This window comes from Elgaria multicarinata, chromosome 12, assembly GCF_023053635.1.
Source record: "Elgaria multicarinata webbii isolate HBS135686 ecotype San Diego chromosome 12, rElgMul1.1.pri, whole genome shotgun sequence".
Classification (NCBI taxonomy): domain Eukaryota; kingdom Metazoa; phylum Chordata; class Lepidosauria; order Squamata; family Anguidae; genus Elgaria; species Elgaria multicarinata.
In genome coordinates, this window is record NC_086182.1 from 10,349,232 (window position 1) to 10,376,211 (window position 26,980).

At 43.0% G+C, this 26,980-nt stretch overlaps 1 protein-coding gene across 1 annotated transcript in view; it reads left to right on the forward strand.

Annotated features, from left to right (window-relative positions):
• Positions 1-285: 285 nt before the first annotated feature.
• Positions 286-26,980, forward strand: part of PIWIL2 (piwi like RNA-mediated gene silencing 2) — a 54,898-nt gene continuing 28,203 nt past the window's right edge. Inside the window, exons 1-14 of the mRNA XM_063139462.1 lie at positions 286-483; positions 1,239-1,317; positions 1,444-1,591; positions 2,407-2,586; positions 3,232-3,342; positions 4,441-4,558; positions 6,090-6,214; positions 9,012-9,092; positions 11,009-11,122; positions 13,217-13,405; positions 13,539-13,623; positions 14,909-14,998; positions 17,445-17,585; positions 26,631-26,744. Of these exons, the coding sequence (XP_062995532.1) occupies positions 286-483; positions 1,239-1,317; positions 1,444-1,591; positions 2,407-2,586; positions 3,232-3,342; positions 4,441-4,558; positions 6,090-6,214; positions 9,012-9,092; positions 11,009-11,122; positions 13,217-13,405; positions 13,539-13,623; positions 14,909-14,998; positions 17,445-17,585; positions 26,631-26,744 (1,773 nt within the window). The remainder of the gene's footprint in view (positions 484-1,238; positions 1,318-1,443; positions 1,592-2,406; positions 2,587-3,231; positions 3,343-4,440; positions 4,559-6,089; positions 6,215-9,011; positions 9,093-11,008; positions 11,123-13,216; positions 13,406-13,538; positions 13,624-14,908; positions 14,999-17,444; positions 17,586-26,630; positions 26,745-26,980) is intronic.

The following is a 26,980-nucleotide window of genomic DNA, read 5'->3' on the forward strand; positions in this document are numbered from 1 at the left end:
ATTTGAAATCTGTGCTACATCTATGTCCTTAGGCACCTACCAGTGTTAGAGTTAAGGTGTTGCAGACCATTGACTTTTCTTGTATTACCCTCTGTGAAGGTATTGGGGAGAGTAGTGGGGAAGAAGGAAGGGAGGAAGGAAGTAGTTCCTTTGAGGATGATTAGAAATGAAATTCTTATTAAGGTTTGTCTTGCAAATGTCTTCTAATAGATGTCGTCTGTTCAAGCTACAGATAATTCACTGGTTACGTGTTTCTGAAATGTGCATTTTCTCTGAAGCAGTAGCATGCATCCCACAAGACCCCCATTTCGGGGTGGAGCTTCTTTCCACATGCCTCATGGTGGCCGTGTGCCTGAGGCTCAGCCGCAGTTGCCTATGGGTGAAGAAGACACTGCATTTAGTAGGGGACGGTCCTTTCCTTCAACTGGCAGGATGCAAGGAGTACGGGAGGTGGTGCAGCAATCACCAGCATGTGAGCAGCAGGTAGATATGCAACTCTTAGCATAATAATTTCCAGTATAGATGTTTCTGCTAGAAAGTACTTGGTTATTACTTGCTGGCTTATATTAAGGCACTATTCCTTGCTCTTTTTGTGCAGTATGCTGTATAGGCAATTATTTCATGGGGCACGTGTGATCCCAATAATGGATCAGGAGAGAATTTCCCCCCGCCCCCATATAGTGAGTTAGTTATGCTATGCCCTGTTATTCAAAGAACATTTATATCCCAGCAAGAGGGCAGGGGGAGAAAATAAAATAAATGCACACAGGCTCAAATGACCATGGGACAAATGTGCCTTTGAGTCCCCCCCAAAATTGCAAGTGGGCTTGAAAACCTAGCGCTTCAGCTATGGGGTGGTATATAAATGTAATAAATCAAATGTCTGATGCATAACATAGGAAAACAAGCAAGAATTATAAGGCATTCTAAATAGAAGGCATTGGATAAACATGGCTTGAAAACTAGCTGTTATCTGGAGCCTGTGAAGTGAATTGCTTGTGGAAGAAATACTTCTAATTGTGATACTGTTTGGACCAGATGGGAAACTGCTGCTAGCACAGAAGTACTTTGCAAATGAAGAGAGACTGAGTACGTCACCTGCTAGATTTTCTTTTGCAAAATTCTATTTCAGTTTTCAAGAATGTATTGTTCTTTTTAGCAGTTGTTCCAACTAGCCTTAAGCTTAACCACTGCTTTGAAATGTATTGGGTAAAAATCTGTTTTATATTCTACTTTAGGAGTCTTCTGTATCTGCTCCAACTCTGGCCTCTATGTTCCGGGGACTCGGTTTTGAAACAGCCCCTCGGCTTCCTTTAGGTAAGTTGGCTCTGACATGTAGGAGCTTCGTTCTCATGCTTCAGTAATATTTTTTGGGGGGGTAGTATCTCACCCTCTAAGAATGTTCAACGTCTTATTTTGATTTTTTTAAAGCTCCCTATTCAGGTCGAGGCATATTGGGCAGAGGGATGGGTGATGCTGATATCAAGCCCAAAGTGCATTTATCAGCACAGCGTATACATACACATACAGAGTTGAGAGCAGGGCCAGCTCGACACAGCGAGGTGGAGAGGACACTTCTGGGACGTGGCACGTGAGTAAAAATCCTAAGATGAACATGGTTGGGCAAAAATGACAGGTTGTTTTAGCTACTCAGTAACTATTTAGGCTTGTATATCCCTTGGCTTGATGTGAAATGGTATCAGTTTTCAAATAGAGGTTTAAAACCTGACAGAGTAGATTTCATTTGTTTACGAGAAAGATGCAGTGACAATGATGTGTAGCTAACCACAAAATAGAGCCCCTGAATCTGTGAAGATGCTACAGATTTTAGTATCTCTTCTTTGAGAGTCAGTGGTTATAATTTGTGTTGTGCAGTTCTTCTTTTGCCTTCCACTCCAAAAGACTGCTGCTTTCAGGGACAAATGGGCAAGCTTTATGCAGACAACTACAATCCAGAAAGCCTCTATTTTTCCTTGCTTTTTCTAAGAAGCAAAGAGCTACTTGCTAGCAAATCAACTTGTTGAAAGTTGTCTTATGGGAAAGTTCAGAGCTATGGTTTGTATTTCCTTTGCATTCTGCATTTTTGTTGTGCTTTCTGTAATACTTTAGTACACAATGTGCGTCACAGTTCCTGCCTTATCTATTCATAGATCTGCCCTGTGTATTGGGCTAGGGTGAGGGAATAATAACTTGCCCAAAGTGTTGCAGTGAGTTTTATGGCAGCTGGAAATTTGCACCTTGATCTTCTACCTCCAAACAAATAATACACTGCATTTAAAAAGTTTCTCTTGTCGGTAGCTAAGGATCTAAGCTTTGCTTTAAAAGCATGTTCTCGTGCTTTTTGTAAGTTGGTATGGAAACCATTTTCTTGTCTTCTGTGACCTTTATTTCTTCAAATGTATTCAGAGTACCTAATCATGGGGAAAGTGAAATCCCTGGTTTTGGACTTGGAAGAGCAGCCTTGGGATTTGGTGGGGGCCACGCAGACCTCTTGGCCTTGAGGTTGAGTGTTGTGCAATCAGCACCATTGGAGCAGCCCAAACCAGAGACTCCTTCAGCAGCTTCTGACGAGCATATAGAGAAAAAGTAAGCGAAAGCTGATGCTAAAAAAGGGAGTTATGGGTAGTCATATCAGTCGATTTTTAAGTCATTGATACAGTAACGGGTATGATGATAAAAAATGTTAAGGGATTTATAAGTTGCTTTTTAGAGCCATGCTTTCCCAAAGCGATTTATTTTACTGTTCTTATAATATACAAGGCAGCAGTATATAGCAGTACCAGAAGAAGCAAGCTGATATAGACAACTCTTTAGTATATTTATTTATTATAGCACTTTTATCCTGCTCTTTAGCCAAAAAAGGCTCTCAAGGCAGCTTACAAAAATGTTTCTTAAGACAGTCCCTGCCCACAGGGACATTGTAAAAAACATGACACATAAAGAAAGAGGATTGGGAGCGAGTAGGGGGCATTGGGCCTTTTGCAGCTTAGTCAAACACTGCTTTAAAGGGAGAGTTTCGTAAAGCTCTTTGTTTAAATGATTGAGTAGTGGAGGAGAGATGCAGCTCCACCGAGAGGGCATTTTAAAACTGAGGAGCCACCACAGAAAAGTTGGAATATACATCTCAGTAATTATTCATAGGCTTGGGCTGCGTGCCTGATTTACTATACTGTGTCTTTCTTCTGAATTGAGCTTTGGTAATTATTTCAAGTATGTATTCATCCTTTTCAGAGAACTACTAATGAAGCAAGGCTCGAAAGGAGTATCGGTCCCCTTGGCAATGAATCTGATTAAAATACACTGTCAAAACGAAGCTGTGTACCAGTATCATGTGACATTTAGGTAGTTCTTGAATTTTACCATTCCTCAGCGATTAAAGGATTGCAGTTTTATCCCAGACAGGTTTTTCTGTTAACAGTGGTTTCAGTAGCTGAAGGTGATTTACATCCCTCTCCTTATGCTTAATAAGTCATTGTCCTTAAGTTGTAGTCTGTAAGACATTTATTTCTTCCTTCCTAAGATTCTCTGTGTTAGAATTTTAAACAACTTAATTTGAATTAAGGTGGTATGCACGTCTGGTCTGTAGACTGTATTCGGGTTTGGGAGATCAGTGGGGGAACCAATGCAGCGTTGGTTGTTTCCCCCGTGTGGGCTGGTTGCGTGGCTAGGATTACCCTAATTACCCACACCCTGTTTTGACCGAATGTGGAGTGAGAATAGTGCATCTTCACCCTTCTACAACCCTTATAGAACGGGTTACAGGGTGAGTGAAAATATGCTACACTGGCCTGGGTTTGGATGATACAGCAACCCATGGCACAAATAATTAAGGTAATCCCGGTCATGGGTGGGGGAAACAACACACACCATGTTTATTCCGCCATTGATCATCTTAACGAGTCCTGAGTCTCAACATAAGGCACTTTTTTTTTTTTTAATTGCCAGCAGTCTTATTGCAAATTTTGCGATTCTTAACTGAAGTTCTGTGGAAGGTTCAGATTACTTCCCCTGTGAGAGACTAACCTGGTTTGCATGAATGAGGTTGGTTAATAAACCAGGATGGCTTGTTTCTCCCCCGCCCCCCCGCCCCCCACGTGCTGGTGACTTGCCAGCTCATCTCCCTAAATACCCTTGCCAGGCACAGCTTATTGTTTACCTGTGAAACCAGCAAGTGTGGGTGGTTGAGGTGGTTAATAATAGTAGAGCTTTTGCATGTAGATACTGGTGTGTATTTGTGTGTGTGTGTATTAGTTTGCTGAAACGTTTGCTATCATTTTGCATTTTCTAGCATTCTTCTCGATGGTTTGGACATTTTGTGATTTACGGTCATCCATGCTTGGCTACAGTGATTGGAAATGCAAATCTATTTTCTAATGAGAACACATTGCCAGCACAATATAGCTCTTCACTTCTTTTCTGTACTCTTATCTTGTCTTTCAGTCCTAATGTGGAATGCAAGAACATGCGTTTTGCGATGTTAAAGGAACATAAATCCGTGACAGGAGAAGTTACTGCATTTGATGGCTCTATTCTCTACTTGCCTATCAAGTTGCCTCAAGTAAGGCCTGATGAAGCGACTGAAGAATTTGCTGAAACAAATTTTATTGAGATTAGGTCTTGTATTCCAACCCTACTTGGAATTATATGCACTAGAAACCTCCTCCTTCAGATGGAGCATGTAATATCTTTATAATGAGAAAATGAGCAGGTTTCATTTAGGTTGAGGTGCCAGGGGGTTTCTAGATTATGTAGAAGAGTTCTAAAGAAAAGTTTTTCTAAAAATATCTGGATTTTCTAAAATTTCGTTTCATGAAGATCAAGTGGACAGAACATAGTTAGTGTAAAGAACAAAAATAACTTTCTGGCCTTGCATTGCACATTTTAGTGCAAATAACATAGTAGCGTTCTATTCAGCAGGTATTACAGCCACAGTCCACTTCGAAGAGGGTCAGGGCATGCAGCTGTTAATAAAATGCTGTAGTATATTTAAAAAGCACATGTTGAATTCATAAAATATATAGTGGTTTATTTGGATGATTTTAAAGTGATTTCACTGTGGAATTGAGCTCAATTGTAAGAGTAGCTCACAGAGCACATAGAGAGGATTTTCAGTACATGTATCCTTCCTAACCTGCTGCTGTCTGGATTATTGGACCTTCTGGAACACCTCCTATTACCTTAGCCATTTGAGAGTTTGGAACTGTACGGCAGAAATGTTTGCCTACTATTCTGTATAACTCTTGAATTAAAAGACATGGAATAAAGCTGGCATCCACAAAGTATAAACAGTCCAAAGGAAGCAGCTTTCCTCACTCTGCTGACGATTAATTTTCACAGCAGTGGCTTTTTGTAATAAATGACAATATAGCCAATTTCCCCAACTGTATAGATCAGCCTTCCCCAGTCTGGTGCCCTCCAAATGTTTTTGGACTTCGATTCCTATTGTCCCCAGCCAGCATGGTCAGTGGTTGGGAATGCTGGGGGTTGTAGTTCAAAATACCTAGTGGGCACGAGGTTGGAGAAGATCTCAGTCACTCTTATTATCAAAGGGTATTATGCTCCAGAACATATTGGAGATCAGGAGCGGATTAGCTCCCCTTTTCTGGGTTTGATTAAAGAGGCTTGCCATGGTGGCCTCTATACAGTTACTGAAGAGGAAGTTGTCTTTCATCAGGAGAAAAGGCACTGCACCCTGAATAATGCAACATAATAGGATAATATGCCATTTTGATGATTAAGAGAGATGCATTTTTGTCAGGACAGAATTTTAAATGATTTAGTCTGTATTCAGTGCTTTTGTACTTCGCTTTCTGTCAATGTAGAGCAGCATGGAAACAATGAGTGGGTCAGGGAAAGAAGGGCTCAGGTTAAAACATATCCTAAGATGGGCATGTTATACAATGCATCTTTTGCTGAAAGCACTTTTTAATAAGCAGCTGAAATTGACAAGGGCTAGAGGTCTTTTCCTGTGTGCCATTTATATTTCATTTAAAGCCTTTAGAATTTTCTTCCAACAGACATGATGATAAACTATAAAAGATATTGATCTGTATTTGTGCGTTGATACAATATGTTTCCTCCTATTTTAGAATGTAGATTTGAAGTGTCAAAGGAAGACAGATGGGGTGGAGATCAGTGTAAAGATTCAGATGACCAAAATTCTGGAGCCTAGCTCGGACTTGTGCATTCCATTTTACAATGTTGTTTTCCGAAGGTGAGTGGCTGTTTGAATGAGAAATCTCCTCTCACTGCTGTTTCACACCTTGATGTTTACTGTTCTTTTAACGTAATCTATCTTAAAATGATAACTGAATGCGATGCAAATATACATATTAAAATCTATGCTCCTAATCTTTCAAAAGTCCATTCATGAATCTCTACTAAATAAATTGAGTTGAAAGAAATCATGAGCAAAAATATGTGACTTTTGAGGTTGAGCATCATAAACATGACATAATAGGTCTGTTTTGAATTCATAATTTGCATACTTTAAGAACATCAATTCTTTATTTTCTAAGTCATATTGAAACCTTGATCTAATTGGTACCTACTGGCCTTTGCTTCAGAAAACGTTAAGGAAATTAAAAGTTCAAACAGGTAGCTAAGTCCCACCTCAGTTAAGTGGTAGAGCCATTGTGTGAAGGATTAAAGCACAATCCTTTGTATGTTTACTCAGAGGTAAGTCCCACTACTTACTTGGCTTACTTCCAAGTAAGTGTGCATAGAATTGTCACCATAGGGCATGTTGAGAGTTGTAGGATTTTTTTTTCTGTCTAAACATGCATAGGATTTCACCCCTACTGTCTTTACATGGGTATTGAGCAGGGGTGGGCAACTTGTAGCCCTCCAGATGCTTTGGCCTACAACATCAGCCTTAGTCAGAATAGTCAATGATGAGGGGAATTGTGGCACTACAGGTGTTTTGGCCGACAAGTTAACCACCCCTGTTATGGTGTCAGTGGCCCTGTTCAAAAGACACCTTAAACCATGGCTTTAACCATAGTGAATAAGACTTTTTGCCTTATTCACTCTGGTAAAGATGTGGTTTAAGGTGTCTTCTGATCAGGGCCATTGAGTTAATTTCATAGTTGATCATTAAAATATACACTTCAGATTTCAAAAAACATTTGGGCTATAACATTAGAGGGCTTGGATTATGCTCAGTTTAGTTTATGGTATTACATAACATGCATATACGGTAACAGCTCTATTTAGTTGTAATGAAATTGTTTTAGCAACCATACATGCTGGCTCAGCAGATAACAGAATCTGGAATGATTGCCATTTGATCTTAAATCAGTGATTGGCTCTTTGTCTTGGTGATTAAAATAATGATTTAAATTGCTTTGAGTTAAATTGGTATTTTCTGGCAATGTGTCAAGTCATATTACAATAGGAGCCCCTTCTTTTTAAAAAAAATTAATTTATTTTCCACAAAAAACAGACACATAAGGAAAGGTACAAAAAAAACACACTACAAACTATACAAACTACTACACCACTTATACATCTACTAAAATAAACACAATACATAGGGCTATATTTCATTTAAAGCAATCTTCATGTCAGACGGCAAACATCCGTTGTTTCTAGATTGCCAGGTACGAATTTCATAACAAGTTAATGTATATATATCAAAGGCAAAGGCACAAGTTATATATAAAACCCACAAACAAATAAATCATCATTTTGTTGTTCTTGTGTATACTCAATAAAAGGTTTCCAGTCCAATACATATGATATTGTTCTTTCATGTACTAGCACCATTAATTTCGCCATCTCCACCAGTTCCATCACCTTGAGGAGCCATTCTTCCATGGTTGGTACTTCCCCCCACCCCCAATATTGCGCATATAGTAGTCTTGCTGCTGTCACCATATATTGAAATAACAATCTTTTATCTTTAAATTGATCATCCCCAAGTCCAAGCAAAAACAATTCTGGTTTCATTTCTATGTTTACCTTTATTATTATTTTTTGCATTAATACATATATTTTAACCCAGTATGCTTTTGCTCTTTTACAAGACCACCACATATGATAAAAGGTTCCTTCTTGTTCTTCACATTTCCAACAGTCCCCCAAACAACCACAATACATTTCGCTAACTTTGATGGAGACATATACGATCTATACATCATCTTATAAAATTTTTCCTTTAGTCTGGTACTTAATGTGTTCTTTAAATCTTTTGTCCACATATTTTACCATAATTCAATTGGAATCTTATGCCCCACATTGTATTCCCATCTGACCATACGGTCCTTCATTTGTTCTTTCTCCCCCTCCAGATTTAATAACAGTTTATATACTTTACCAATAAGATGTTCATTATTAGTACATAATACTTCTTCGAACAATGACTTTGACTCCTCAAATCCCCCCTCTTTTAAATCACTCTTAAACTTCTTCTGGATCTGTAGATACGAAAACCATTGACATATATGTCCTTCTTTTACCAACTCTTCTCTCGTTTTTAATTTGGTCTCTCCTTGGGTTGTCTCCAGAATTGGCCCTCCTCCAGCCAATGGTGACCAATCAGAGGTCGCCATCAGCTCTGGCACCTCCACTTAAAAAAAAAAGGTTGGGTTAAGTGCTGACTTTTTTAAAGCGGAGTTTAGGGGGTTTGCCCCTGGATGGCGGCTGCATCATATATATGACCTGCCGCCACTCTGAATCCACTCTGGGGCAAACCCCTCATCAAGACAAGAGTCAGGGTGACCCGAACTGAAAGTACTCCGGATCAGATATCAGTGTTCAGCATCTCCTCTGGCCACATACAGAAATATAATTGGGGGTTCCCACTCTAATGGGCTGTTGGGGATAAAGAGAATTCTTTGATTCATTCTTAATGAATGAATAACTGAATTATGGGTATTTTTTGTCAATAAGAAGATAAGAAAGGAAACTTTCAATCAAGAGTTTATTTCTCTATACTGTGTCCTGGTCTTAAATGGTAGACTGTATTTCCTACTTCTCAGTCTCTTTAGTACCTTGTGTTTCTATTCTAGGGTGATGAGAATTTTAGATATGAAACTTGTTGGGAGGAATTTCTTTGACCCCACCAGTGCTACTGTGCTGCAGCAGTACAGGTTGGTATGCTTCTGAATATCTTCCATATTTTTACCTGGGCATCCCATTTCAGTAAATCATCGTAATGTATCATTCAGTTATTGCTGTGGAATACATACTCTACAATTGTAGTACCAGAAGGGATTTATTGCTTGAATTTCTTGTGAACTTACTTTTGACTTGCCTATCTCCAAATGTGCACTAGCTTCTCAGACATTGTAAATGATGAGACTATTTCCCCGGTTTTGTTCCCATATTGTTCCTTAGAGTGTCCTACTCCTCCTGAATTCTAGTTTAACCTGGAGTACATGCAGCTTTTGTTCTAACTTTTGTTAAGAACATAAGAGCCATGCTGGATCAGACCAAGGGTCCATCTCGTCCAGCACTCTGTTCACACAGTGGCCAACCAGCCATCGACCAGGAACCAACAAGCAGGGCATGGTGCAACAGCACCCTCCCACTCATGTTCCCCAGCAACTGGAGCACACAGCTTACTGCCTGGAGCTAGCACACAACCATCAGGGCTAGTAGCTATTGATAGCCTTTGCCTCCAGGAATTTATCCAACCCCCTTTTAAACCCAACCAAATTGGTGGCCATCACTACGTCTTGTGGTAGTGAGTTCCATAATGTAACTGTGTGCTGTGTGAAGAAGTACTTCCTCTTATTTACCCTGTTCATGTATGTCTCCTCAATACGACCTCAGTTACCAATGCATATTGATAACACATTGCAAAAATGCCATCTTAGCATGATCATATGATGATTGCATCAACATTACTTTGTGCCATATTCTAGTGATCCACAGTCAAAGCCACACAAAGAACATGTTATAACTGTGTGTAATTGCACCACATTCACTTTTTTGCAGTGTTTTCTCGGTGTGCACATACATGTTGATAATTGGGGGAAGATATAAAGCAGGGGTACAGAATCATTTTGGGGGCAGAGGATGTTAGAGTGCTGCCCTACTGATGTCATCTGCCCTTTTTTCTTTGTTGGCATTCGAGATTGGGATTTGCCTGTGCATGTGGGCGAGTTTCAACCCCTCTGCCTCCCATCCCTACTGCTATCTTAGAGATCAGTAGGGATGAGATGCATGTGGGTAAGCCCTAACCCCTCTCGACAGGCTTCCCTGCCGCTACCTCCAAGAGTGGAGGTATATACAAATGAGAGATGGCAGGATGTGCTCGAATGGGGGGGTAGAGCACCTGGGCATTCTTGTGTGCAGGTGAGTCCCATCCATGCCACCTCTCATCCCCGCTGCTACTTCAGAGATAGGGCTGAGAGGCTCGCGGTTGTGTGTTAACCTCTGCTGCCAGTCTGAGGTTATCCAATCTGTGATAGCAGGGGTGATGTGTTCCGAGGGGTTTGTTCCAGGGAGCAGGGCTTGGAACCTAAGCCCCACACCCCGGAGGTACCCCAAGCTTTGGATGTTGGCTCTGCACCCCTGATGTAAAGGAAATGAAAGCAGTGGCACGTTGCACATTCTATGTTATGTACAAAATTTGAAATAAGAAAAGGAACACTGGAGAATTCCTAATACTTCAGTTCTACTCTTGAAACTAAAAGAGCTTATTTCAAGCCTTATTTTGTCCCTAGATTCAAAGATTGTTCAAGTGGCTGCTTTTGTAGCACAGCTAAGTATAGTCTTGACGTTCATCCCCAGTTTTGATACAGATGCTTTGTAGTACTTTTGTTCTGGAAAAACATATTGCAGTAATGTACTGGTAAATATTTGTAATAGTGGAAGAGTCTGATTAGCTATTTAACCTTAAAATATGAATATTTACTGGAATCAGGCTTTTGTAGACATATTTTTGTCTTGGCCTTCAGAGTGTTTGCTGCATCTTCTAATACAACCGCTGATGGACATAGTATCTCTTGGATTTTGAAAATGACTCTGTTGTTTTGTGTAAAATTTATATCCCCTAAAGGTTGCAAATATGGCCTGGCTATGCAGCCAGCATACGAAGGACAGACGGGGGGCTGTTTCTCTTGGCTGATGTTGTTCACAAGGTTATCAGGAATGATTCTGTTCTGGATTTAATGTGAGTAAGAAGCTATGAGTGACCTCTTCGATATACGTGGAAAGCATTGCATTCTAGCATATGTTTGTTTGTTTGTTTCAACCGTTGTGGTCATATCAACTTTACAAATGCATAGATAAACACACAAAAACTTTACAATACAAAGGAGTAAAATACAAAAAGATACTAAATAGGCTTTCATTAAAAGGTGCCCACAAATATGTAAAAGTTAGTTTTAATACAAAGAATTAAAATAAGACATTAAGATTTTACATTAAAAGGGACCTAAATGTATAAAAGTTAATACTACTTCATCATATTGACCTCTATGAATCTTCTTCTCAATTTTTCGGCAGCCACTGCGAATCTCACAACTCTGTCTGTCACAGATTTGTCAGAATCAGAGAGCAAATATATAACTTTAATTTGGTCACCACTGTTAGATATATCCTGTAACAGATTCAAAATAAATTTTGTCCTGGGTTCAGAATACTGACAGCAATATAATAAGAAGTGGATCTGTTTGGGTGGAACAAAACCAGCAGCTGACCAAGATTGTTCCAGTAACTCTTCTCAGATCTGTTATTCTTCATGTGCTGCTCACTTGGTTCTGGACAGTTCTTGATTTGGAGAGATGGATGGTGGGGTCTTTATTGAATGACCTTTAGAGGACACTTCCTCTGTAACATGAATGGCAATGACCTAATATCAAGGTGGCCTCCTGCAACTATTCAGGCGCATCAGGGGAAATGTGCCTCACTCCTGTCAGACAGATGTGTTTGTCATGATCTGAACTCTAGGATCTACCATGCTGCTTTTAACTGAGGGGTGCCCAGAGATGATTTCTTAAGGGCAAGGTGTTAACTGACAAAGCCCATTCTTTCCCAGAGAAGAGCAAATCACTTACTCTCTGTTGTCTCCTCTTGGCCTCCATTCATGCTGGCAGTAGCAGGGTGTGGTTTGACTGGCTGGTCTTGTGAGTATGTGGCTAGCTCTGTTTCTTCCTCTGCCTTTCTTCCCTTGCTTTGTAAACCACCCAGAGAGCTTCAGCTATTGGGCGGTATAGAAATGCAATAAATAAATACATAAATTGCTCCCAGTGAATTTCTCTACGGTAGCAGCAAGCAGATCACTCTGTTGGATTTCCAGATTTCATCCTGATTGGTTCCCCTAGTGCCAATGAGGACTGAGGTGTTTGAAGTTGAACTGGATGACCCCTCAGACATCCAAAACTGATCAGTGTACTTATTTGGGGTGGGTGGGTATTTTTCTTTTGCCTGTTGGGACTTTGAGAGAGACACTGGAGGGAAGGAAGCAGTAGCTTCAGCCAGAAGGCAGGTTGTTTGCTTCCTTGGTGAGTTCCAGTGTGTGCATGTGTGTGTATGAATTGGAGTTGGAAGCACCTAGCTTGCAAAATCACTTTCCTCGTCTTCTTTTTCACTGTCCTCTTCTGTGGTCGTTTCAAGATTTTCGGGGAGTGTTGGACCATCGTACCATTTTATGTGGTACCTGCCATTTTCCAAGTACCAGCCGTGTTCAGTAGGATCAGGGCCGTCGTCAGGTTTTCGACAGTCTGCTCGTTTCCACAGCCATGACACTGAATTACTTCTTTTAATCTTTTGGATCAAAGCAGGTTTAAATGGAGGCAGCATTGTTGAGTCAATCATGTTCACATGAAATTATCTCTCAAACTAATGGAGTTAACAAAAAATGTGTAATTACAAAAAGTATTTCACTGAATTTGAAACATTTCAGAAAAAAATCTCTGTAGCATAAACGGGTGAGAAGTTATGCATATTTAAATGTGGCAACTACATAATAGCGTGGCAGCCATATTGATGATGTCATCACGCAGCCCCACCACCACTGGAATTTTGTAAGACTCACTTTTCTGAGACACTTATATCATATATAAACAAAAAGTATTCACTAAGCTTTTGCACTCACTGGGCTAAATAAATTGTGCCTGGCTCTGGGACTATAAGGCCACCTGTTGAATTTATGGCAGAGATGAAATTTGAACCAGGGATTTCCTGATTCATAGCCCAGGTGACTACACCACCAATTTTTGATATGTTAGCTCGAAGCGCTTTTGTCCATTTTGTTTTCCCAAAGGCATGCAATTTACCAGCAGAGTCGAGAGAACTTCCAAGATGAGTGTACAAAGCAGCTAATAGGCAACATTATAATTACCCGTTATAACAACAACACTTACCGTATTGATGACATTGACTGGAATAAGACACCAAAGGACAGTTTTACCATGTCTGATGGGAAGGAGATCACTTTCATAGAGTATTACAGGTAAGAAGTGATGTTTAAACACTTGCTTTCCATCGTTACCCTAACACCAACAAGTACTGAATGAGAGAACTTTCACTTCACTTTGTGTAAGACTTCAAATGTGGTCTTGCTCTGCCTTACATTCCTTTTTCAGGAAAAACTATGGGATAACAATCAGGGAGCTTGACCAGCCGCTGCTGATTCACAGACCCAGTGAAAGAAAGAATCCTCCGGAGAAGGTGAGGAGACATTGTCCTTGGAACTGAAAATTTATTTATTTACTTTTGAACATGTATATAACACTTCCCATTTAAAAAATCCCAAAGCAGTTCACAACCCATTACAAAGCAACATATAACTAAAGGCATAAGAGAATTTAGAGAAGTTAGTGGTTGGAAAAAGCCAGGGTGAACAAATAAATGTTTAGTAATAGTCTAAAGCACGTGATTGTTGGTGCCTGACGTATTGCAGAGGAGAGGTCATTAATTGTACTAATTGCAATTCAAGCAGCAATTGGAAGCTGATGTCCTTGGGCAAGAAAGTTTCCCATCCAGTTTGCAGGGGCAGGTCATGTGACAATTTCCCATAGGGCAGGAACGGCCTGCCCGTGGCCCAATTTGATGCTATTGGTGGGATCCCAGTGGGAGAGGAATAGGGCAGGAGATAAAACCCTCAGAAAAGGTTGAGATGGAGTGGGGAGCGAAAATGGAGAGTTCTTGGGCAGGGGAAGCCCTCTGCATGTAATCAGTTCAGACCTGAGCAAGCTGCCCTTGGCGAGGAAGGAGATCAAGAAAAGGATGCAACAGGGAGGAGGGGGAGAGAGAATCCTGTCCATCTCTGGCATGTGATTCCTGACAGAGTCCTGCCCTTATTATGAACCTTCCCAGCCTGTTATAGGTGACTTAAAGGACTTCCAGGAGCTCTGCCTAAAATCTCAAAAGGAAGCAAATTCAAGCCTGTGTCACATGTTAATTGATTGTTCCTATACCAGTCCTAGCAATGCCCACAACTCCTACCAATAAGGTGTGGGGTGGTTACATGTTTCTATACCATTCTATTAACATATCTTCTAATGCTGGGACTGATCAGTGGTGAAGGATGGTGGGAGCTATAGTCCAAAACATCTGGAGGCTACTATGTTGCCTATCACGGCTTTAATAGATAGGTATCATAGCGATTTAATCGTGGATAGAGACCCTGCTTCTAGTGTTGTAGCCAGCAGCCTTAGTACATTGGTTTGTTTAATATTCTGTCCATCTTCTCAAAGAGCCTGGATGGCTAGCAATCTATATAAAACACGATCCACCATGTAAACAACATTGAAATCGTGAGTCTAAAATCACAAATACATAATAAAATATAATAACCAACAGAAAAACAAAGCAGTTGCCTTTACCCCAAACGCTGCACAAATACTTAGATCTTTAACTTGTTTTGCATGGAGTACCCGAACTCCAGTTGGTGATAATGAAGTCTTTTTCTGTATAATGTGTACTAAAACCTTTCGGTCTAATTTTTCTGCAGCTACAGAAGGGTGAAATCCTGCTGCTGCCAGAGCTCTCCTTCCTGACTGGAATTCCTGAGAAGATGAAGAAAGATTTCAGAATTATGAAGGTGGGTTGAGATCATTTGCTGTAGTCTACAGAGTTAAGTTCCCTTGTTGAAGTCAAATTGCAAGTCACCATGGCTGGTGTCCTTAAGCATTTTTATTTTTTTTAGAGTTTCTCCACTGAGAATCGGGTGAAGCCAGAATATTCCCCATCTGCCTTTCCTGTAGGGGAAATATTCCTTTGCTATTTTGGAGGTGTTTGCCTTCAAGGAGGGAAGACCCTGGTGACCAAAATGTTTGCCTTGGCAAGCAAAGGCAGTTTAAAAATTGGAGATCCCAGATTTTTGGTTCACTTTGCTAAGATCACCAGATGGTGGTGATAGTTCCTCTGCAGAGACTTTATTGAAACTAGCTATCTAATATTCTCTGGAGGCTGAACTTAAGAGTTCAAGAGACTATTGTAAGAATGCCTTTAATTTACTTCCTTTGCAAAATCTTTTCTATTTGTGCATTATTTCAGATTCTTGCTAAATCAGAGAACTTTTAGTGCATATCTAACAGCAAAACCAGACATTAATTTTATTGCATGGGTAGCAGCCACGTTTGGGCTTTTAAAAATGTTGTACTCAGCAAGGGTTTAGTTGGGACTGCAGGGTATAGCAAATTGTGGGGCAGTGAAAATTGACCCTCCCCCTCACATAGAAAGCTTCTTCAGACACGGGGGGGGGGAATCATTTCCCTCCCGTCACCTTGCCTCATGCTACTGTCCCACAATAGGGGATGCACAGCTTCCTCTGAAGAAAGAGAAAGTAAGCAAAGACCACGTGGCCCATTCAGTGGTGTTTTTATTGTGCTGCTTTACCTGCACACAGTAGGAAATGGCAGCATATTTCGCTGTAGGGGAAAAATGATTTTCTGAGAGTCTTTTTTTTTAAAGGGAAAACAACCAGAAGGAGTGGAAGGCTTTGTGAAAAGGATCCACGGAAATTCATGAGTGCCCAGTAATGAGCGTGCTTTAAAATGCTCGTCTGATGACAGAGTTAAAAAACAAAACAGGAACATTTGCTTATCTTTGTCCCCTTTGTTTTGGGCTTACAAATGGGATATGTCTTCTCGAATATGGCTGCATTCGAGCATCACTTTAGTTCATGAAGGCTTAAGCCCTGCACAGTAGCTTATTTTAGAAATAGTCTACAAAGCCTCACCACATGACTGGGCTAATAAGGTACTGTGTTATAGGTTATTAAGCTACTGTGTCTAATCTGATCCATCCCCCTGCCCAGTTGCAGTCCTCCCGCCCGAACAGTGGTGCTGTTTCACCCATTTGTTATATTGCAGCAGGGGCTACAAGGAGCGAAACCCTTCAAAAACCTGTGCAGTTGCGCCCAGGGGAGGGAAAATTCAGGGAGCAATTGATAAACTGCACAAGTAAATAATTCCACAAATAAATCCTTGAGGATTTGCAGGATTGGGACTGGACTTCACACACAGCTTCCCTCTATAGGGAGGCACCCAATCCACCTTACAAACCCCACACAATTACACCCATGGGAGGGAAAATCCTGTGTGCACTAAAAGGGGATGGTGCAAATAAATCCTTGGGGATTTGCAGGATTGGGACCTATAAGGAGGCACCCAATCCACTTTTCAAACCCCACATAATTACACCTGTCATCGAAGTGCCCAACTGCAAAGCAGCGAATGGGCGAAACAGCCTGACAGTGCTAAAGCACAATGTTGATATACTGTAAAGGATAGGCTGGGGTGCCAGCGACAAAGTTTGGTCTTCACCCTGCAACCTTGCAAGGGTTTATTTGCTACCGTCTGTTGATATGCCCGGGGTTTTCCCTCCCCTAGGTATAATTGTTTGGGGTTTGGAAGGTGGATTGGGTGCCTCCCTATCAAAGGAGGCTGTGTGTGAAGTCTGGCCCCTATCCTGCAACCCCCCGAGGACTTATTTGTATCCATTTGCTGCTTCACACTTCAGTGATTGGGCAAGCGCACCAAAGAAAGATTTTCCTTTTTTAAACTGTATATTGACTTAGCACATTAGCACTATGTTGGGGAGCAGGGTTCTTTGTGTATGTATTAGAGTCATGCGGCAGCAATCTGAACCAATCTTGCCACACAACTCTCTAGGCCAGCAATTGAACCCACAGTCCCCGACAGATGGCACAATAACCCATGATGGGTTAAATAACTCATTTTGCAGATCGTGGGTTATCACAGTGGGTTATTTCAAGGAAATAAGATACCATGGGTTAAAAAAAATCCTGCCAGATGTCACAATAAACCATTGTGGGTTATATTGTCTGAACCCAGTCATTAAATAGCAGTATGTGGGGGGTTCTTTCTGATATAATTAGAAAAAGGAAACCTAAAAGTCTAAAAACTACTGCTGCGCAGACTGTCAGTTTATTTATGCCCTTTTTAAATGCATGCTGAAACACTTAGATATGACTTTCTCTCTTCTCCTCCCCCCTCCTGCTGGGCCATATGCACCCATGTTAGGATCTTTCCCAGACGATCAACTTGAGCCCTAAGCAGCACCATATATCTCTAATCAAGCTTCTCAGCAGAATTGAGGAGAATGAGGCTGCCTGTAATGAGCTCTCACAGTGGGGACTTCATTTGGACGATGATGTTCATAAGGTAATTGAATCAAGAAGGAGTCTTTGTCATTAGGCTAACCTTGTCTGATGCCAAAATCCAGATTTTTTGTTTAATCATGATCTCCATAGCCAAGAATTAGCATGCCATCTAAATCTCTCTTATGGTTTCAGTCCCCTGTAATATAATTGATTGCAGAAACAGAATTACTATATCACCCTTTTGACATTTTATCACCTTTCAGTGACTTAACAGCTGTCAACGAAATAAAAACTGGAATGGAACTGTTTTCATAGCAAGTAACCATTTTGATGTTAATATTTCACTCTGTTCATGGCTCTACGAAATTAAAATAATGTTAATCCACATTGGGCCACTTGTGATGACTTGATGAGGGAGAGGCTTGCATATGGTATTGGATTTTAGAAAAGCTGATTTTAATAAACTCAGAACTATGATAAGTAAGGTCCCATGGCAAGTGACCCTAATAAGAAAAGGAGTCCAAGATAGGTGGAAGTATTTCAAAAAGGAAATCTTAAAGGCACAATTACAAACAATTCCAACAAGGAAAAAAGATAGAAGACAGCAGAAGAAACCAATGTGGCACCACAGAAAGCTTAGAGATGACCTGAAAACAAAAAAGGATACATATAGGAAGTGGAAGGAAGGCCAGGCTACAAAAGAAGAGTATAGACAGGTAGCACAGAGGTGCCAAAATGACATAAGGAAGGCTAAAGCTGAGAATGAGCTGAGATTAGCGAGGTATGCTAAAAGCAATAAAAAGGCTTTCTTCAGATACATGAATAGTAAAAGACAGAGGAAAGAAATGGTGGTTCAGCTGCTTAATGAGGATGGCAAATTGATAACAGATGACAAAGAAAATTCCAAAGAGCTCAATTCCTACTTTGGCTAAGTCTTCTCTCAAAAGCGGGTCTATGACCCCCCTGGAAAAAGTGAAGCACAAGTTGAGGGGGCAAGATTGATAAACAAATGGTCAAGGAACACCTAATTTCTTTGAATGAGTTCAAATCTCCAGGGCCCAATGTGCTGCATCCTAGAGTAATGAAGGAGCTAGCAGAAGAACTCTCAGAACCACTGTCAATTATCTTTGTGAAATGATGGAAGATGGGTGAGATGCCGGACAACTGGAGGAGGACTATCGTCGTTTCTATTTTCAAAAAGGGCAAAAGGGAGGAACCTGGGAACTACAGAACAGTCAGTCTGACATCCATCCTGGGAAAATTTTGGAGCAGATTATAAAGAAATCAATCTGTAAGCACCTTGAAAACAATGCAGTGATTGCTAGAAGCCAATATGGATTTGTCAAGAACAAATTCTGTCAGACTAATCTGATCTCATTTTTTGGTCAGGTAACCTCCCTTGTGGACTGTGGGAATGCTTTGGACAATATATCTTGACTTCAGCAAAGCTTTTGACAAAGTGCCCCATGATATTCTGATGAGCGAACTAGCTAAAAGTGGGCTAGATGGAACAGCTGTTAGGTTGGTTAATCACAGCTGGCTACAGAATCAGACTCAAAGAGTGCTTATCACGGTACTTTCTCAAACTGGGGGGAGGGGTAATGAATGGGGTACCACAGGGCTCATTCCTGGGCCCAGTGCTCTTCAACATTTTTATTAATGATTTTGATGAGGAGGTGCAGGGAACTCTTATAAAATTTGCAGATGACACAAAAATGGGTAGGATAGCTAATACCCTGGAAGACAGAAACAAACTTCAAAGTGATCTTGATAGGCTGGAGTGCTGGGCTGAAAACAGAATGAAATTTAATAGGGATAAATGCCAAGTTCTTCATCTAGGAAAAAGAAACCAAATGAACAGTTACAAGATGGGGGATACTTGGCTCAGCAATACCACGAATGAGAAGGATCTTGGAATTATTGTAGACCACAAGCTGAATATGAGTCAACAGGGTGATGTGGCTGCAAAAAAAAGCAAATGCTATTTTGGACTGCATTAATAGAAGTATAGCTTCCAAATTACGTAAGGTACTGGTTCCTCTCTATTCGGCCCTGGTTAGGCTTCATCTAGAGTATTGCGTCCAGTTCTGGGCTCCACAGTTCAAGAAGGATGCAGACAAGCTGGAGCGTGTTCAGAGGAGGGCAACCAGGATGATCAGGGGTCTGGAAACAAAGCCCTATGAAGAGAGACTGAAAGAACTCAGCCTGTTTAGCCTGGATAAGAGAAGATTGAGGGGAGACATGATAACACTCTTCAAATACTTAAGAGGTTGTCACACAGAGGAGGGCCAGGATCTCTTCTCGATCATCTCAGAGTTCAGGACACAGAATAATGGGCTCAGTTACAGGAAGCTAGATTCTTCTTCGTGGTTTCTGTGCATCACACATATGGGCTCTGCACCTGCGCAGGGCCAGGTTCGGAAACTTCTCAAGCTGAAATCTTTTTAGGTGGGAACCCCTTCCCCACCGTCCACTGAGCATGCTCAGGGGTTCCCGCCTAATCCCCTCAGTTCCTGAAACCGCCTGTGGGTCAACAGCGTTTTGCAGACTTCTCTGTGGTATAGTGTGTTGGATATACCAGAGCTGAAAAATCTATCAATTCTTCTTTCTTTTTCTTATCTCTCCAGTTTTCTATTCTTTCCTATCCAAAAAAAAAGAAAAAAATATTGTTTTGCTTGTTTTGTTTGTCTTGTCTTGGTGCCTATGGCACACCAATGCCTGTTTAAAAAGTGTTCCAACTGCGGACAGAGGATTTCTCAAACGGACGGGCATTCCTTCTGCCTGCTCTGCTTGGGGGAGACTCATGTTGTGGAGTCGTGTGCTTTTTGCCTAAAGTTCTCAAGGCAAGCACGTAAAAACTGCGCAGATCGCCTTCGGGCTGTTCTCTGGGAAAAGGCTTTGGAGGCAGTAGATAAACCGAGAGCTGCTCACGTTTCTACATCGCCACACAAGATGGAGTCTATGCCCCAAAATCCTCCGACAAGGAGTGAAGCCTTAGCGGTTCCCCCCTCCTCCTCTCAGTCCGCAAAAAAGGCGGCAAAGAAGATCTCTAAGAGAGTGAGAGAGCACTCTGAGGCTCAAAACCCTCAGAGGAAAAAGAGCAAATTGAAGGGCAGAGATGGAAAGAAAAAACCATCGAAATCGATCTCGTCGGTACCGAGGAGCCCGGTACCGAATACTTCGATACCGAGGCGCGAGACGGGGCATAAGAGCCCGATAACGAGTCTCACATTACAGAGACCTCCGTCGCATGCTAAAAGCCCGATACCGAGGCTTTCACTACCAACGCCTTTCTCAATACCGAGACGGACGACTCCATCCTCACCGCCAGTACTGAACCCTCCACCGCTGATTGCTAATTCACCAGTCCCGTCGCCACTCCATATTGTTACGGTCCCGACGGAAGAACCCAGTGTGAGGGCATCAATTTCTGAAGGTGAGATCAGAGGTTCCTCGTTGGATAACACCGTGGCGGATCAGATACCTGTTTCCCCTCGGTACCGAGCAGAACCCATCAATACCGACGGACGTCGATACCGACAGCAACCATACGTCGATACCGAAGGCTTTCGATACCGATAAACACCTCCGTATGGTTACAGCCGTGATGGTTCACCGGCTTCAGTTCATTCAAGTCGACAATACGTCGCGTATAACGAAAGATCAAGGTCCCCACCGAGGAGTCGAGACCATTACGCCGATTGGTACCCTCCACAATTTCCTCCACGTTACTATGAGGATTGGAGACATAGAGGGCACCAAGAATACTACTATCTGGAACGCCACTACGACCCGTACCCGCGTTTCCGCCAGCCTCCTTCCGAGACGGTCTCCCGTCCACCGCCTCCGGAGGACGTCACGAGCATGCCACCACCACCTCAGCCAGCGGTACCGAGGCAAACACTACGACCGACGCAAACGACGGTACCGACCAACACGGTACCGCCTCAAGCGTTGCAACCGCATCCGAGCTCGGAACTGATGCCACACGTTTTGGACGTCCTATCGGAGGAGAACTACCAGTCTGACTCCTCCCAAGAGGCTTCACCAGTACCATCCATTCCCTCCCCTGATGACCTTGTAGGGACTTCGGATGTGGTTTCCCCTTCAGAAGACCTATCGCACTTTGCCAATCAAGTGCAAAGGATGGCGAGATCATTAGGGATTGAGATGTCTCAACCCATTGAAAAATTAAACGACCCAGTGTACGACGACGCATTTTATTTATTTATTTATTTATTACATTTTTATACCGCCCAATAGCCGAAGCTCTCTGGGCGGTTCACAAAACCGGTACTCCGAAGCTCTCTGGGCGGTACTGTGAATCAGCTACTCCAGCGGCCATTCCATACCTGCCCGTGCTGTTACGTACTGCACAACAGTCGTGGAAGCTGCCCTCCTCTATGCCACCAACGTCCAGGAGGCTAGATAATACTTACAAAATACAGGAAAAGACTGCCCCTTTTTTTTTACCCATCCCAAGCCTAACTACATAATTGTAGAGGCATCTCAGGGACGCACTCATAAGAGGCACAATGCACCGGTAGATAAAGAAGGTCGTTGGCTGGATGGCATAGTTCGAAGAATTTATTCTTCAACTGCACTGTCATTACGAGTGCATAATTACCAAGCCACTCTTCTTATGGGAGAAGATGGCATCCCTATCTGGTTATCTGCTAGATGACCAAAGGGAACTGCCGAACGTCTTTTACACTGAGGCCATGACACTATCAAGGCAGCAGCTTAATACAGCTCGCCACGCGACGGACTGCGCCTTAAAAGCCATGGTAGGGTCCATAGCCCTACGAAGACATGCATGGCTGAGGTCTGCAGGTTTGTCTCAAGAGGCACGCTCCCGTATCGAGGACCTGCCTTTTGATGGAGACGGCCTATTCCATTCCTCCACGGATGAGTCAATGGAGAACATCCAAAAAGCCAAGAATACGGCCAAAAAGATGGGAATTGGGCAGCAACAACAACAAATTCAAAGAGCATTCCGCCCAAGACGCTGGCCTATGGCTCTACAGCAGTTCCAGCCCAGACAGCAACAGCAATTTCAGGATAGACCTCCTCTGTACCAACCCCAAGGTCAGTACAAGAGGCAACAATTTCCGAGATGCTTCAAGCAAAACAGAGGCAAACCCCACCAGGGTCAAAGACGGCGTCTTTGACTGTTCTATAAAATTAATTTATACACCTAAATTTGGCGACATCCTTGCCCCTTTTTATAATAGTTGGACCACCATTACCACCGACAGGTGGGTCCTCAATATCATCTCCCGGGGCTACAAAATTGAGTTTACCACCCTCCCTCCCTTGGGAACCGTAAGGTTCTCTCCACCTACAGACACTCTAGTGCAAGAGACATTGTCTCTTTTGGAGAAGGGCGCCATAGAGCGATTACCAACTCATACCCTAAGGTGCGGTTTCTACTCCCGCTACTTTACGGTTCCTAAACGGGATGGGGGGCTAAGACCTATTTTGGACCTTAGAAAACTGAACAAGTTCATAAATCCAAAAAAAGTTCCGGATGAACTCCTTAGCAAGCATCCTACCTTTCCTCTCCCAAGGGGACTGGTTTACATCCATTGACCTCAAGGATGCTTATTTCCATGTCTCAATTTACCCTGACCATCGCCATTTTCTCCGCTTCATAATAGAGGAAGACATCTTCCAATTTTAGGTGCTTCCTTTTCGTCTTTCTACGGCCCCCCGAGTCTTCACAAAGTGTATGGCACCAGTTTGCGCCTTTCTGAGGACTCGAGGGGTAGAGATTTACCCCTATCTGGATGATTGGCTGATAGTGGCTAGTACGGAGCAGGAAGCTACCCGTAACACCCACCTCACCATCAACCTCCTTAACGAATTAGGCCTGTGCATCAACAAAGAAAAATCAAATTTTCAACCAACTCAAAAAATTAAATTCCTTGGAGCAATTCTGGACTCAACTCGCTCCAGGGCTTTCCTTCCGGAGGATAGAGCTACAGTATTAATTAAACTTGCGCTCAAACTTTTTCACTCCAAGACAATATCTGCTTTCCAGGTGCAAAGACTACTAGGTCTCATGGCAGCTACTGTCAGCGTCGTCCCTTGGGCGCGCTTGCACATGAGACCTCTTCAATTGTGGCTTCTGCGGGAGTACGACAATACAATGGACGCTCATCGAGTGAAATTGTCGCTCCCTACCAAAGTAAAGGACTCTCTCCTTTGGTGGACAGATCTACCAAACATTATTCAGGGCCTGGACTTCAGACCTCCATTACCATCGCATCACCTGATTACAGACACCTCCCTTTTGGGCTGGGGAACCCATTGCGGAGATCTCACAATCCAGGAGCGTTGGAGCATTTCCGACAGTAAAAGGCATATAAACGTCCTGGAATTGATGGCCATCCAAAAAGCAGTGTATGCCTTTCAGCAGACCTTGTCAGGACATGTCATCCAGATCCATACAGACAACATGGCTGCTGTTTGGCATATAAACAAGCAAGGTGGAACACGGTCTATGGACCTGATTTCCCGAACATTAGACATTTGGCACTGGACTATCGCCCACAGCATGACTCTATCGGCCATTCATATCGCAGGCCAGGACAATATTCTGGCAGACGACCTCAGCCGCACGAGTGGCAGATGAAAGAATCAGTTCTCGACACGATCTTTCAGGCGTGGGGACAGCCTGTGATAGGCTTATTCGCGTCACCAGAGAACGCCATCTGCAACCAATTCTGCACGTGGGCGGGTCACGGGACAGCATCCCTAGGAGACGCCTTCGGGAGGACGTGGTCGGAACAGCTCCTGTACCTGTTCCCCCCCCATACCACTGCTATCCAAGGTGATCCTGAAGTTGCGCACAGATAACGCCAACGCCATATTAGTAGCTCCTTGGTGGCCAAGGCAGCCGTGGTTCACTCCGCTACTCAAACTGTCCTCAGCGGAGTTTATCAAACTGCCCCAATGCAACAACTTGATCTCCAAGGAGAAAGGACTCATTCTCCATCCAGATGTCCGGTCCCTGAACCTGACAGCATGGAGAATCAGGCAACGGTAGATAATATATCCCTGCCTGCTGACGTATGGGACATTGTTCTAGCGGCCAGAAAACCGGCCACTAGAAAATCATACGCCAAGAAGTGGGAAGTCTTTTCTGCCTTTGCCCTCAGCAGAAATGAAAACCCAATTACGGCACCTTTGCCCATTGTACTTTCATTTCTTTTTTCTTTATTTAAAAAAGGACTCAAGTTCTCGTCACTTAGAGTTTATTTGGCAGCTATTTCTGCCTCCCACCGTTGGGTTCAGGGCTGTTCAGTCTTCACCCACCCTTTAACCAAACGTTTCATGAAAGGTATGAAGAATACCATCCCACCTATTCGTTCCTTTGTTCCTCAATGGAGCCTTTCCGTGGTGCTCAAAGCACTAGCTGCAAAACCCTTTGAGCCATTAGCAAAGACGGACTTACGTCTATTGACTTTTAAAGTGGCATTCCTCGTTGCCATCACGTCTGCTAGACGTGCATCAGAGTTAGCAGCACTACGCATGGACTCACCTTATACGGTGTTTCATGCTGACAAGGTGGTCCTTAGACCAGACCCAGCCTTTCTTCCAAAGGTTATGTCCTCCTTTCACCTTGGCCAGGATATTACTCTGCCAAGTTTTTTTCCGTCACCGTCATCTCCTCTTGAGTCAACACTACACACCCTGGACGTGAGACGTGCTCTCGCTTTCTACCAGTCCAGAACAGCAACTCTCCGGAGATCTCAAAGACTCTTTGTTTGTTATGGGGGCAAACAAAAGGGACTCCAAGCATCTCCGCAGAGAATATCTGCTTGGGTTGTTCAAACTATTAAATTAGCTTATGAACTCGCTGGCCTCCCGTTGGAGGGGAAAGTGCGCTCTCACTCCACAAGAGGAGCGGCCACTTCTACGGCCTTGGAAAAGGGGATCGCGTTACCAGACCTCTGCAAAGCTGCTACCTGGTCGACACCCCTGACATTTGCCAGTCACTACCGCCTGGACATCAGGGCGCACAGAGACTGTACCTTTGGGCGTGCCGTCTTATCGGCAATTCTATGACTACTCATCCACCAACTGACACCACCCTCCTCCGGTAAGTCAGCTTGTTAATCGCCCATATGTGTGATGCACAGAGACCACGAAGAAGAAAGACAGGTTGCTTACCTGTAACTGTAGTTCTTCGAGTGATCATCTGTGCAGTCACACAACCCTCCCACCGTCCCCACTATGGTGTCATTAAAATTTTTGATCACCTGGTGGTTCTCCTCAGTGAGACTGTTTAGGCAGTTTCAGGAACTGAGGGGATTAGGCGGTAACCCCTGAGCATGCTCAGTGGACGGTGGGGGAGGGGTTCCCGCCTTAAAAGATTTCAGCTTGAGAAGTTTCCGAAGCTGGCCCTGCGCAGGCGCAGAGCCCATATGTGTGACTGCACAGATGACCACTCGAAGAACTACAGTTACAGGTAAGCAACCTGTCTTTCTGGCTGGACATCAGGACAAACTTCCACTACAGGCATTCAAGAGGCAGCTGGACAACAATCTGTCAGGGATGCTTTAAGGTGGATTCCTGCATTGAGCAGGGGGTTGGAATCGATGCCTTATAGGCCCCTTCCAACTCTACGATTCTATGAGTTCATTTGGTCTGCAGCGCTGGAACGCAGGCCCTGTAATTGAGGCCTGGCCCAGATGAAGTCCCATACTCTGACCAGGTTCACATGATCAGGAAAGAAGAATAAGGCACCATAGCTTATTTTCCTACCTTGGACACATGCTGGTTGCACACTGCTGAATTACTAGGATTACCCTTGCCAGCCATGGACTCATGTCATGAAAACCTGGTGAGGGTGAGCAGAAGGTGGATTTTCAAACCATCCTAGAACCTGTGGCTTGTTCTAGGTTTGTGGGGTGGCTTATAAATAGCCCCCATCCTGTTCAAACAACACAACAAACTGTGTCTGGCCAAGATAACTATGGTAGTTCAGCGCTGCACAACCAGCACATAAAGGGCAGGAAAATAAGCTATGGGGGCTTATTTTCCTTCCTCATTTGCGTAAACCTGCCCTATGAGTGTTTTTTGCTGTCTTCTGTTCTAGGCAGAAGGACGTGTTCTCCCAAGGGAAAGAATCAACCTGAAGATGAGTTCCTCCAATACTTCAGAGGACCTAAACTGGACCAAAGAAGTAACCAGAGAAGCCTGCATCTCTGCAGTAAGCTTGATCTCAGACATGGGCACAATTCCATAGTGCAATAGGTGATCCAACAGTCCCTGCAATATACAGTTCAAAATATGTGAGCAGTGACACCTGTTATGCTTATCTTCCTGGCAAACAGCCGCTCCTATGGGCAAAATGAATTTGTGCAAAGTTTCAGGGTGGGTTTTTGTGTGTGTGTGTGTTTTGCATTGACAGCATTTATGTTCTCTCAAGACTGGGCAACTAAGAGC